Consider the following 14,755-nt stretch of genomic DNA (forward strand, 5'->3'; position numbering starts at 1 on the left):
GCGAGCCAACAAGAGAGAGACTGAGAGAATCGAGACGAGCAGAAAGCGAAGACCACTAGACTCCAGAGTTGAAGAACGGCAAGGCATGGAGAATGCTGCTGTCACTTACTAGACTGACCCTCACTTGATCAACACCACGCAAGGCAGCAGGTACGTGGGTTGCCCAGGTCGGAGGGAGAAGAAAAATGAGGTGGGAAGAGGTAAGGACTATCCTAGCCCCATTCAAGGGTCACAGGGACCTGAGAGAAGAGAAAGTGAGACAAGGGAAAGTATTACGGGAGACCGAGAAACCCGAACAGCATAAACCTTGAGAAGGATCACAGGGACCCAAGAGAACCAGAGCAGAGAGTGGTTATAGCAACCATAAATAACTAAGTGAGATATTGAGGCAGTGGACCCTAAACAAGCCACAGGGGCATAGTAAGCAGAGTGACAAGAGAGAACAAGACAAGTCAAAGCGTTACAAGAGCCTGTGAAACTTGAGTAGCATAAATCTGCAGAAGGGTCACAGGGACCCAAGAAAGAAAAGAGAGCCAGAAGCAGAGAGGGAGTGCAGGAACCCTAACAAACTAACTGATATATTGGGCCAGGGGCCCCCAAAAGGGTCACAAGGGCACAATCTGCAAAGTAAAAAAAACACATATCACAGGAGCATGGAGACACCTGAAAGTTGGTCGAAGTGTGGGAAAGATCGACCAAGTTGGTGGAAAAGAAAAAGGAAACTATCCACTCCACCCAAATAAATGTTGACAATTCGTTTTTTCAGGGACTTGAGACTTTGTTCGAACTTCGGGGAATTTCGAGGAGCATTGATAGACTGCCAAGAACTGTTTTATTTTTTCAGTGGAACTGTTGTTTACTTCTAACCATTGAATGCTGACTGTGGCGAGCCAGAAGGAGTCGGACGACTTAGTGCCATGATTTACCAGGTTTTATTTACATAAAAGGAAAACACCAATCTTGACCTATTTCTACGGGTGAAATTCCCTACCTATAAACTAAAAAATAATGGCGCTTGTCAAATTCCATCAAAAAGTCTTCCATTCAAATCCTAACTATATACTTGACCTGCCACTTGGAGACCAAAGCACAGTCTCTAACTTAGGCTTCTGCCTGGCCCAGCATTGGAACTTTTTCAACAGTTCAAAACCGTTAAAATCAATTTTCCATATTCTTTCTCGTGTAAAAAGTTACTTGCAAAACAAGTCTCTGGTTCGCTAATACCCCGGAGTCTGGTGGCTCTCTATGAGGATTGTTCTCAAGTTTTCTGGTGTTGTGTTGGCACTGGCCTACTCACACTGTTTAAATTCTCACAATTCTGCCAGTTGCTTTATCTTGCATACAAATTAAATGTTCTCATTCACTTCCACCTGATTCACATAGGGCCTTTGCCCTGTTCACTGTCTCCAATTCTCATACACTTGTGTTTTTCCCCCGTTTGATATACAGAGGAGAAAGACCCACAAAACGCAGTCACTCCCAGTGACATCCCGTTTGCCCAAACCACTAGGGAGGGATTTGCAGAGGGGGCAGATTCCCCTAACCTCACAAGGAGTTGCTCTCCTCTGGGGAGAAGGGGCGAATTGACCAGATTCATCATAAGACCCAGGAAGGACTCCTGGGACAGGGGGAAATACCATTTTGAAGAACCAAGAGTGCACAGCTCTCAACCTAATTCTGTTACGTTTTACTAAGTGGTGTGATGAATCCTGTGGTGTCATCACTGAACCCCAGCAGGGGATCTCCCCCCATGTGGCCAGGGTACGGCAGCCGCTACCTGATCTTGATGCTGGGGGTGGTATTATGAGGGAGGATCATATGGGAGGAGATGGTTGTCGGGGAGATGTGGTGACCCCATCAAGAAGGATGCAGTATTCTTCCCTTCTAAATTAAGAAGACCCTATAATCCCTAAATTCCTGATGGCATGTTGTCACTATACAAATCCCGCCAGTTACGAAACCCTAAAACCCCTTCCTCTCAGACATTATAGACAGAATGCCATGTACACATCATATGTAACTATCACACACTTAACACCCCTTTTTGTCTGAAGTTTTTGTGCTACCCAAAGATCCCAAACAAAATCACTTTATAAATCCTAGAAATCCTATGGACTACAACTCCTATAAAGCCTCAGGTACTTAGGAGAGGAAGTGGGGAAAGGAGTCAATGTGTATCAAGCGAAATACTAAGCTGAACATGCAGGTTAGTTGTTGTAATAAAACCCAACTGCGCTGGACATTTAAAAATGGTGTCCGCGTTGGCAAGAGAGAGAGAAGCCGAATGGAAAAAGAAGGAAGCAGATCCACGGGAGAGGTGACAGCATGGGAATAGACCGTGCTGGAGATAGCAGGTGCTTTCAGCCTGCAACGTGCAAGCAGCACTTGCCAGAGTGGCACGAGGTCACAAAAGGCACTACATGCACAGTAAGGGGACCGCTGGGGAACCGGCAGCCACAGACAGGCTACCGGCAGCCCGGTCGAGTCCAGAAGCAGCTGGCTTGCAGGCAGATGAACACAGAGCCAGCGGAAGAGCTGAAAGAAGAACTGCTTAATGGAAAACGCCATCCAAGGGGAAAGCTTCATTGCAGCTACATGCCATGGGTCGGAGGTGCCACCAGACGCTGGTGAGTCTGCCCAGAGATGTTGGGGACCCCGGGGCATACGGACCGGCATATGAGCCATTAAGAACTTATTGTGAATGCTGATTAAATAGAAAACAAAGACAGAATTTGTATGAGTTGTCAATATGGGGAAGGTGTGAGCAAATATTGTTAGTGAAGGAGTTAAAAGTCAAAACCTGAACAAGTCTCCACATATGAGATGTCAATTTGGGAGAAGTTGGAACAAGTAATGCCTCAAGCCAAGAAAGTATATACAGTGAAGGAATACAACTGTGATATGCTGAAAGACAGTGATAACTTTGTTAAGCAGCCCGGTGAAATAAAAACATCAGGCAGTGAGAATTTGGGGAGAAGATACCTGGCAGAGAAGTACACCAGGAGATCTGCGAGCCCCAGGAAGGGATTCCTGTCAGGAGGGTATACCAGGTGATCCTTTTTGAAATACACAGAGGAGTAAGACATTGTGGATAGATACATGGCAGGGGACTATACCAGGGAATCTAATGATCCGACTCAAAGCTTCCTGGCAGTAGAGTATACCAGAAGGTTCTCCCCAATAAGTCCTTACTTGAAAAAGAAATACTTGGTATCCTTGGGAAGTGGTTGCTTGAAAGAGACACTTTGGCCATCCTTAAGAAAGAGCGTTTACTATCTTTAAGGAGTCATTTATTGAAAGAGACAGAGAGGTTATGTTCAGCTTCAAAGCTGTGGTGTGGGGACCGAAGTGTGCAGGGACTCACTGTCTTTTACAGGTGTTGCGAATTGACCAAGCCTGCCAATGTGGCTAGGCGGAATGAAATTACAAGAGGGGTACTTGCCATCTTAACTCTTATTCTTTTCCAGTAACTGCTGCAGTTCGTTTTTCTCCTCCTTTGTTGTCATTTGGTTATTCTATGAGCGTCTCACTGCAAGCTTGGGTCTATCAGAGGGGAGTGCTTGCTGGTTCCTATCCTATAAACCATTGTTATTCGTTGGAAGGAGATTGGAGGATGCAGCGGCTATAGATCCCTCCCAGTTCTTCCTATACCAGCTTGAGTCTCTTGTGAACAACGCAAGTGACAAGAAGAAGGTAGCAAATGCTGTTCAATGCAGGTTTACTGTGCCTGTGCTCCAGGTGTTTGTGTACTTGGGCAGGTAGTAATTGCCCACATGTGTTTGCTCATGAAGATGTCAGTGGGGAAGGGTCAAGTTCACAGCTTGAACAAATCCTATTGTTCTGGGCCTGTTGTATAGAGAAACTGCACTTTATAAAGGGAACCAGGGGCTTTAAGGGGTTATGACTATGGTAGAAGGGTGACCTAGGGCTTGGTTTTGCTTCTCTCCCCACAAAGACTATTTCCTTGGCAAACAGATGGCTTCCATTAATTCTGGCCTCTAGCCCTGGTTTTTGGTCTTTTTCCCTTTCAAGGTCCTTCCGTCTGTCTGAGTCCCTTATTTCCCTGTCTTAGGATGTCTTATGTTTAATTGGAAAGCTCTTTCTTCCTAGGTATTTGATGGGCTGAGGAGCCTGAGGGATCCTGCCCATTTCCTCCTCCAGTCCTACACCACTTAACAGGTGGTGGCACCCTCAGAGCACCCATTTGGTATGCCATATGATTAGTTTCTAACTAGTAAAACTCTCCCTTTGTTAAATCACATATGGTTTTTCACCAAGTGCCACCTAAATACATATCTCGTCAAAATTGATACTTCAACATTGAGTATGTTTTCTCAGAGATGTATTGGTTTTGATCCATGGCTGTTCAAACGATTTGAGACATTTAGAACAGTATTTTTTGCTTAAAGAAGTGCTTCTCTGAAAGAAAGCTATTCCATTAACAGGCATGACTTCTTACATGTCTGTATCACCTGCAGTCCTGTACGGATTGAGTCCACCTTTGAACTGTCTAGTCAAGGGATGCTGAACTGACTTTAGAAGCATTTTGTATAACTTGTTTGACAAATTAAGTAGACATACAAACAGTAATGTACTGTCTCTAACTAGATTAGTGGAAGGAGCTACCCCTTTTGTTTCATATAACTCTCTAGCCCCTTACCCTTCCACAGCAAGGGCTATCCCTCTTGTTAAACTGTCTGGAAATAACTGCTTCAGCCATAGCACAGTGTACGTTGACTAAACACCTTGAAACATTGTATTGCAAGCATGTTTTACAGTTTGTAAACATATAACATTTTGTATTTATTTTGTTCACCCAAGCATCCGAGCAATAATTTGCCAGATCCAGATGATATTGAACGTCTGAAAAGTGAACGAAATGAAGCCTTAAGAGAAATAAATAAACTGAAGGTACGACTTTCATGAAATGTCACTTATGCGATCTTATTAATGATTTGTGATACATACAGGAAGCAGTGCAGAGCTTTCCAGGTTGGCGAGTCTCTCATCCCCAAATATCAGTCTGCAGTGTTCTGGACCCATTGGAGTATAAAGATTAGATATTATTACAGGTCGAAGTCAATTGAAAGAAAAGGAGTCGATTAGCTGTCGATTAGCTGTGTTATAAATAGGCTGTGTGTTGCTGTACCATCTGTGCACCTCTCTTGCATTGCATTAGTGCCTTTTTACCAAAATTCGATTTTGGGCTGTGCGTACCTTTTACATCTGTGTACCTCTTGTCCCTTGATACTCTATTCCTTTCTGGATTGCGTTTTTGCCATTGTGACTACTTCAACTAGGCCATCTGGTGAGTTTAGCTATAACTGTGTGGTGCAGCCACTCTTCTTGCATTCCTCGACTGTCATCTGCTGCCCCTATGGCTCTCTTCATCTCTCCTATTTTAGCTAACTGCTACACTATCACCCACCCCCCCCCCCCTCCCTCTCGCTCAGGAAGTCTGGTAGAAAAAAGCACAAAAAAAGACATCTTGAGTGCAAACCTTGGACTTCCCATCATAGACACCTACGTCAGCGCTTCCTCGAGAGGTTTTCACTGATATCCTCTTCTCTATCTCCTCTCCAGATCTATGTACCCCCATCCCATCTCAACTCTCTCTCCTCTACTATTAATGGTGGCACAAAGTGGGAAGTTCTCTTGGCAGACTTCATCTTCACGTTGCTTCTTAATGTCTGTTACACAGGCACTATCCTGGTTTAGGGTCCCAACCCCCTCCTGTTTGACTGGATTCTGCCTTCTCTTATTAACTTCCTTCCTTCTACTGCATCCCCCCCTACCACTCTCCCTCTCCCTCCTCTGACTGGTGTACCATGCCCATGTACACTACCTCACAAAAGGCAGAGACCTCCTCCAACTGGCAACTCTTAACCCCCGCTCAGCCAACAAACACTCTGCTGACATCTGCCTCCTTCTTGAAGACATTGATTTCGACATTCTCGCTCATACTGAGACATGGTTCAATACCAGCTCAGTCACTAATTTTGACTCCCTCCTCCCTGATGGTTTCAAAATCCTCTCCAAGCCTCGATTCCACCGCACTGGCGGGAGGAGGGTTGCCTTAATCTTCCCTGAGTGGGTTTCTGCTTCTATCTTACCCACACAGCACTACCCTTCCTTTGAAAGCCTGGTTTGCAAATTGGTCATCTCTCCCATCTCCACCCTGACCATTGCTACCATTTACCGGCCTCCAGGCACCACCACCCTGTTCCTCTCTGAATGGGCTTATTTATGCTCTTCTTTACTTTCATCCACCTCCAATCTCCTCCTCCTGGGTGATTTCAACTTCCTCTGGCTTTGCATCCACTCTCTTCACTGACCTGTGCCACACTATGGATGCCCTCATGTACTCTGAAATCTCTCTCTCCCCTCCCCACTAGTCACCCCTCTCTCCTGGTTTGACTGTTCTCTCCTCTCCTCCCACCTGAGTGCCCTTGGCCCTCTGACAGCCCCCCGAAAAGCCCCGCCAAACTCGTTCACTAACATCTGCCCGATGAAATGAGTGTCAGATGCTGCCTTCGCTTCCACCTTCATTCCCCCTCAACCCTCTACCTCTGATACTACGTCCAACTCTGCTCTCAGTAACCTCCCCTTTTCCATCAGCAATACTCTTGACATTCTTGCCCTAGTCATGAGGATCCACCTGAAACCTACCTCTAAGCTTAACACCTGGTACGACTCCGAAGTTGCGGCCCTGAAACGAAAGTGCATGGCGGTGGAAAGGAAGTGGCAAACTTCACGCTCACCCTCTGACAAACTGGCCTGCCACTAGCTACAAAGGCAATGCAGACTCTCCATCTGCACCAAGAAAAGATCCCACATACAGGCACAGGTTTACGGTGCATCCAACAACACGGCTGAACTTTTCAAGATATGTAGGGGGCTAGCCAACCCTTCTGTAGTCTCCTCCTCTCCTTCCCAGGTCCTCTGCAATGCACTGGCCACACACTTTGCCACCAAAACTCAGGACATCCTGAACACTCTTGCTAGCCACCCTCCAAACCCATACCTCACCCCCTTGCCTCCCTTGGCCCCTCTCCCTCCTCCTTCATCCTCCTTCTCCCCTGTCACACCTGAAGAAGTTACCAGAGTTGTCTGCTGCATGAAGGTCTCCTCTAAACAGGTTTCCCCTTGCTCATCCAGAACCTTCAAGGATAACATTTGCTCCCTTGCCCACCCCACTCGCTGATTTCTGCAATCACTCTTTTGACACTGGATCGTTCCTCTCCTCCCTTAAGCACTCACTTGTGTGCTCACTGCTGAAAAAACCTTCAGCAGACCCTACCTGCCCTGCCAACTGCTGCCCTTTTTGCATCACCCCCTTCCTGGGGAAACTGATGGAGAAGTTGGCATTGCCCCAACTCAACTCACACACTGAACTTGTTGATGGTCTCCACGACCATCAATCTGGATTCCGAGCACCTAAGAGGCATAGAAACTGCTCTTCTGAACACCCATGAAGAACTGCTCGCATCTCTGGACTCCAACTCCCCTGCTGTTCTCATCTTTCTCGATCTCTCCTCTGCCTTTGACACAGTCAACCTTTCCATTCTCATACAAAGGTTCCACGATACCCTTGGTATCTCAGAACGGGCACTGGACTGGCTGACATCCTTCCTTTCTGACTGCTCTTCCCATGTCATCTTGGGCAACCTCTCCTCTCCTACTTCCTTCTCCACCTGTGGTGCCCCCCAGGGTTCTATCCTCTCCCCTTTGCTCTATAACATTTACCTTGCTCTGCTTGCACGCCTCATCTCTTCCTTCTCCAACTTCCAGTGTTACGCAGACAACACACACCGCTTTTTCAACTTCCTGCTGACCCACTTGCACCCTCTATCAACCCTGACTGCCTATCTGCCATCCAGTCCTGGTGCACCTCCAGCGATCTCTGCCTCAATGCCTGTAAAACAGAGATTCTTCCCATCGGGACCCCTGCTCCCTTCATCTTCCCTTCACTTCGGCCTTCCTCCTTGGGCTCTCCCCCTGCTCCTTCTTCTGAAGCCAGAAACCCTGGAGTCATCTTAGACTCCTATCTCTCCTTCCTCCCTCACATTCAGGACATTGCCAAGAAGTCCCACTTTCAGCTCTTCCTTCTCAAAGGAATTCTCCCTTTTCTCACTTTCCCCCAGAGGCTCAATGTTACCGGAGCCCTGGTTCTATCTAGACTTGACTATTGCAATAAGACTCCTCCTGAATCTACCTTCTTCCACTCTGCGACCCCGCCAGCTAATCCAGAATAGGGCAGCGAGGTTTATCTTTGGACTTAAGCCAATGGCCGCATCTCTCCTGCCCTAAACAGTCTTCATTGGCTCCCGGTTGCTGCACGGATTAAATTCAAATCCCTCTGAACATCCACAAGGCTGTCTGAGCCCCGGGGACCACTCTATCTTCAACTTTATCTTAATAAATACTCTCCCTCTAGACCACCTTTTTCCTCTGGCACCAACTCTTTGTGTGTAAAGCATTCTGCTAAACAGAGGGTAGGTGGTGGATCACTTTCCTCAGCTGGCTCCCTCCTATGGAGCAGCCTCCCCATGCCCATATGCCTTGAGCAGGACTGTCTTAAATTCCGGAAGCTCCTCAAGACCTTCCTCTTCACCTCCTCCTTCCCTTCTTTTCTCTGCTAATCGCACATTTGCTGTAATTGGTGCCCGGGGCCCTTATGCATGCTCGGGCCCCTGATCTCCCACACCCAATCAGCCCAGCTCCTGTCTTCCCTCAGCACTTGCCCTGGCACAACCTTTGCCTGGAGGATCGCATTTACTCCTAACGTGGCCCTTGGCCATGTAGCACTCAACAACCAAGCACTTCATCTGTGGCTCAACCATGAGCCCGGACCCCCCAGCACTTACTCCCTCTACCCTTTTCCTTGCTGCACTTGCACGTTCTGAATTCTCACAAGACAAATGAGGTTTGTCCTTTCCTCCTTTTCCCTCCACTGCTCGTATTAAGTTTTGTGTTGTGTAATGTATTTCACTCCATTAGCCCCCCCGCCCCGCCCTGTAGCCACTTCAAAACAGTATTTTACTTGCTGTATAAGCGCCTAACAAGCAAACAATAAATAAATAAATAAATAAATAAATAAATAAATAAATAAATAAAGCAGTGTGAGATGGGAGCTAGGAAGGATAGAAGGAACACATAACTAGTATATTTAGACAAGCAGCATTAAAGACGTTTGCTTAGACCTTAACATACATTGATTAACACGTTTTCAGAGTGCTAAAGATGATGGACGGTGCTGACAGGAGCTTAGAGGGAGAAATTGAACTGGTGGATACAGAGGATGATTTAGAAATCTTCCAGAATATCTCATGGATTGATGGGGGCATCAGAATAGGGTAGTGAGTGGCAGCATGGATGTTGTGGTCCGATCTCACCTGTGTGATGACGTTTCTCTTTTAGTCATGTTTGCTCAAGTGTAGGGTTTTGCGTATATTGCACTGCAATTGGAACTCAAAGTGGGCATAGACAGCCTGTGGAGTTCATGGAGTGTAGGCGTTAAGTTGCTATATTTATCTTGACCAAAGAACCTCCCCACTGTTGCATGGAAGGCAGCTTTCATGAAAGCAAAGGTGGAATCAGCAAGGCTTGTTTTTCTTAGTACAAGTTTGCTAGATGAGAGGAATACTTTTAACCTATACAGGTGGCTCAGTTGGTGCAAACATTTCTGGGATTCTTGCTGTATGTACTCCATGAAAGAGAGCTTGGTGTCTACATAAATGCCAAGAGACTTTGTGATTGTAGGCAGGGTGTTGGGCAAGACGTTGTTGATGAATGTGAATTTCATTCTTGATGGATTCAGTTTAAAGTAAACTGCGGGCACCGATGACTGCTCTCAAACCTCTCCAGGGCAGTCCTTAAGGAGTAGGGTGTGTGTTTAGGTGGGGATGTTGAAAGAGTTGATATCTCAGGAGACAGGGATGTCCAACAAACCCTAATGTCAGTAGCTGTAGAAGTAGCTGTAGATGTGTCCCAGTCTTATTTGTTGTTGAGATTGACCTTAAAAGGAGTACACAAACTAGTAAAGGTAAGCAGTCTGCAATTTTCTTCACGTTTGACTGATGACAGAGTAGGATCTAGTAGTCACTTGTTTTGAATGGCACTCTGATTTCTGTGAGTAGTAGCAGGCATGTTCTGTCTTTGTCTGCACTTTTCACTGTGTTAACTGTGGCGGATCAGAAGTAGGACTCGGACTCTTGGAGGACTTTTGAAAGAAGTGTTGATTGAAGAATGAGGATACAGCCTAACTTTCCCTATAGCTATGGAGGGTTCCCTACCCATGAAACTAACTTAAGGTGCTCATCAGTCGTCGGTGAATGTCCCAAAGAATATGTCCACAGTCCAAACTAACCCTAAACCGACACTACCACTATTCTAACAACTAAAGACAGGAGAATGACTCCCTTCTCCTGGTGTTTTACTTCTTGCAAGTGTCTTCCTCCAGGTTCTTCTTAATAGGTGATTTTTTAAGTCTTTTGTGACTTCTTTAATCAGTTTGTATATTTCTTTTAAGATATAATTATACTTTTGTTCCTTTCCAATGATTGGTTTCTTTGACTTTTCGATCCATACTAATGGGTTTGACGTTACTTTGGTTCTGTTCTTTCCCTCTATAAAAGGAGGTGCTTTCCCCTATTACCAGGGTAGTGTTATCTAGCCTCTACAACTCTCCCTCTTGATATTCTCTTCTCTTCATCTTGATTCACAGCGCTCTGTCTCTTTATAGTCTGTCTTTAGACATACATAACTCTATGCCTTTCTCCCCAGTCATTTGTCTTTTAGTTTCTTTCTCAATCTTTATTGAATTTAGTTTTGTCATTGCCATTATTCCAGCTTCTCCCTTCTGAGGTTATGCTCACTTTGATTTGACTGGGACGAGTATGAGTAGTACTATAACGAATTCCAGGCGACCTTCCGGGACTCCCTTTCTCCCCATTACCTTGGATTCTTTGGTTCGCTCAGGGTTTGTTTCTTTCCTTCGCTTTCTTCGCTTCTCTTGTTATTCTGGTATTCCACATTCCATATTCACCTTCTGGACCGATTAGCAACCCTGCGGGTCCAGAGCATATGTGACTTTGACTGCTTGGTGGTTTCGGCATTGTTTTGTGGCCTGCCAGTCCACCAGGAAGACTTTGTGGTCCCACCACCACCCTCAGCTTCTTGCTCTTTTCTTCTACAAGGACTCAGTTTGTCAAGTGTTTTGCCTATGGCACCTGAGCAGTTTTCAAACTCGCAGTTTCCTCCTCTCTCAGCTGTTACGTCCCTGTTGGGCTTTCCTGACCGACGTTCGTGTCTCTCCCTCCACTTGCTGCGCCATCTCTCTCTTTCTCCAAGGATGCTGCATGTCCATCGCTCTTTTTTCTGCAGCCAAGCCGTTTCTAAACTCCGTCCTGCTGGGTGCAGAGTCTCTGCGCCTCTCAGGTGTTAGTTCGCTCATGTCTCTCTCTCTCTTTCTGCATGTTGCAGCTTTTCTCTCCATTCCGGCCCACTCATCTCATACACCAACTATGCAGATGACACCTAGGTGCTCATCCCATTTTCGGGTGACTATCCAACTGACATGAACACCCTCAACTCCATTTACTCCACAATCCAATCTTGGATGGCAGAAATCCGAACTCCTGCTTATTGGCTCCCCCTCTACCTTGGGTAAACTGGACAAGAAGTACTGTTCATTCACCATCGACAACATCCCCATCACAGTATCACAAGTCATCAAGACACTGGGAGTGTATCTCAAACCTAGCCTTAACATGGATAGGCAGGTTAATTATATTGCATCCTCAGCAGCATATCACTCTAAACTGATCAATGCAGTTAGACAGTTCCTCTCCCAACAAAATTGCATCACTGTGGCAAGGGCCATCATTGGTTCAAGGCTGGACTATTGCAATGCCCTCTTTGTTGGGACCTCCCAAAGGAACCTATCTAAACTCCAACTAGCTCAGAATAATGCCCTAATGGCTGCAACCGGCACCTCACGTAGGGATCACACCTCTGGGGTCAGGAGACAGGTACACTGGTTACCAGTGAAGGAAAGAATTGTCTTCAAAACACTCGCCCTGGCACATAAATGTCTCCACGGCCTGGCCCCCTTGTACCTTGCTCAAAGAATTAGCAGACAGACATCAACCAGACCGGCAAGAACTGCCTACACTAATCGGATCTCTTTTCCTCCTACACGCAGAGTGCGTGCAGGTGGCACCAGCTTCCCCACCATGGCCGCAAACCTCTGGAATTCCCTCCCAGCCCAGATCAGGATGTTAGACTCTCAAACGGCCTTCCGTAAGGCCATCAAGACTAGGCTTTTTGTATGAAAGCGTCCAGCTCCGCACTCTATGCATCCATGCATCTGTAACCCTGTGATTCATGCACTTGTATCTGTATCTGTGTAACAGTCACCAGTACTATATTTGTATATTTTGTAATGTAACAACTGAGTGTGTAACTAAGCAAATTGTACTAAGCACCTTTCTGTTGGGCCGCACTTCTGTAACCCTCAAGCAAGCCTTCTTACATCTCCTTATAGTGCCTCGATGCCCGTGGGCTGTAACACGCTCTACAAATACTAAAATGGGAAAAAAAAAAATGGAGGTTTCCATTTAAAGTGACGGGCTCTGTTTCTTATTGATAATAACATATGGTAGTTCTTTCTTAATACCAGTCTCTGTATTGCATATTTCTTTGTGGGTATGATATTCCAAAGTAGGACATTTCGAGATGTTCTTTAGGGAGTTCCTGACAGTCTCCCCCGGTGAGCTCCCACTGTTCTCCATCCCTATGGAGGGTGTTGCAGAGAGGGCCCACCTCCCTAGCCTCACAGGGGGTGGGGGGGGTTAGGGGGCTCCCCCTAAGGGAGAAGGGATGAATTCCCTCGATTCGTCACATAACCCAGATTTGGGCCTATACTATGTTCCATTCTCAGGGTGCAAATCTGTTTAGTGTACCGACAAAATGTGATACAAAAGATAGATACATTACAACACTTTATTTCTTAGCAGGTGTGAATTACACGCCTGAATTTATGGAGACTTGGGGTTTATCTACAACTACTCACGGTCTTACTATCTTGGAATAATCAAGGCAAAAGGTGTCAGGCAGGATGTGGTAAACTGTACACTCGGGAGTTCCTGCACTAATGGGCATACTGGTCTCCCTCTGGTATTGCTCTTCCAACATCTGGTACCCAGATGCTTCGTCTCTAGATCAAAATCACAGGGATATAGCACCCACATGCTTCTTCACAAGATCACAATAACAGTGATAAAGCACTGTGATACTGGAAATGCTTATGCTCCTCTCCTTGTCCTACTACTTCTGTGAGTGTGTTTATTTCTGTTTTCTGCTACTGAGGTCCAGCCTGGACATCTGGCAATGCAGCTCTTAATTTTATCTTTTGGTGAACATCACCCATGGGATACCCTTATGGCACCCATGGGGAAACACGCGAAGTCCAACCGAGACTCAACGCGCACGTCGAGTTCTCGGAAAGAGGCGCACAGAGAACGGTCCACCGAATCGGTGTCCTCTGGGCATTCTCGTTCAAGATCGCCGCATGACACCTGGCAACCATCCACTGTTACCAAAAGTGCCTCGCTCCCTAAGGTAATGGAGGTTCGATCGTCGGAAGGCGAAGCCAACCTCTATCCCCAGGCCGCACTCCAGGAGTTGGTGTCAGCAGACAGCGTGACGGCTGCTCCCGAGTCCCGACATCCACACTCTAGAGATAGGGACACTACCCCCGAATCTCGACGCCAGACGTCGAAAAGCTCCGAAGGAGCGAAAACACCGGGGAAACACTCTTCCACCCACGGAGAGTGGGGAAAACAGCAGAAGGAGCACTCTCAACCTTCTTCTACTCCACAAAAACAGACAGATAAGTCACAGTCTTCTACACCACAGAAACAGACAGACAGGTCACACTCTTCTGTTACTTTACCCAAGACCCCTGCACAAGGCCATAGGTCCAGTCAGGATAGAACAGGGAAACTCTCCCAGGAAAGAGTAATCCCCAGCTCTAAGGAATGGTCTAGTGAGGACATAGACAGAGTTATGTCTAGGATGTCATCCCTGGTAGACTTCTATGCCAAGAATCCTGAGCACTTCCTTTCCTATACCCCTGAAGGGGCTACACCCTCAGGGTCTAGGGACCTGATACCCCCAAGTAAGAAATCCCGGGTTGAAGCACCAACACAAAGTTGGTCTTCGGACCCCTTCTGTATACAGCCTTACTCTCAATATAATGAGGATCCACTTTTGATTGAGGATCCAGATTTGGACACGTTGGGAGACCAAACTGGGATGAACTACAATGGTTACCGACTCCCTGGTCGACAACCAGCCTCTCCTGAATGAGGTATTGTCCAGAATGGCAGAACACTTCCACATAGATACTCAGGGAGCACAGGAAGAGAGGGATTTTGCCGAGGAGCTAGTGGGAGAAAGGAGACCTGTTGCCCAGGCCATCCCTATTCTCAAATCTATTCAGAGGAGAATAGACCCTTCCCATCTAAATCCCAACCTCACCAGGGCAGTAAACCCCAGGATCAAAAAACTATTCAGGGCAGCCCAGTCAGACCCGCTGTACATAAGGGGGCAACTGAAACCGGACTCCCTGGTAGTGACAAACACCCGAAAGAGGGCGGGAATGCACCTATCATCGTCTGAAGCTCCCCCTGACAAGGAGAGCAAAAAGATCTATGGTTTGGGTAGAAAGGTAGCCTCCACTTACGCCTAC

At 46.6% G+C, this 14,755-nt stretch overlaps 1 protein-coding gene across 1 annotated transcript in view; it reads left to right on the top strand.

Moving 5' to 3' along the window:
- The window catches only part of STXBP4 (syntaxin binding protein 4), a 775,907-nt gene that overhangs the window by 347,304 nt on the left and 413,848 nt on the right, over nucleotides 1-14,755 (top strand). Inside the window, exon 10 of the mRNA XM_069654926.1 lies at nucleotides 4,822-4,911. Within this exon, the coding sequence (XP_069511027.1) occupies nucleotides 4,822-4,911 (90 nt within the window). The remainder of the gene's footprint in view (nucleotides 1-4,821; nucleotides 4,912-14,755) is intronic.

Source organism: Ambystoma mexicanum, chromosome 3q, assembly GCF_040938575.1.
Source record: "Ambystoma mexicanum isolate Mex_15411 chromosome 3q, UKY_AmexF1_1, whole genome shotgun sequence".
Taxonomy (NCBI): Eukaryota; Metazoa; Chordata; class Amphibia; order Caudata; family Ambystomatidae; genus Ambystoma; species Ambystoma mexicanum.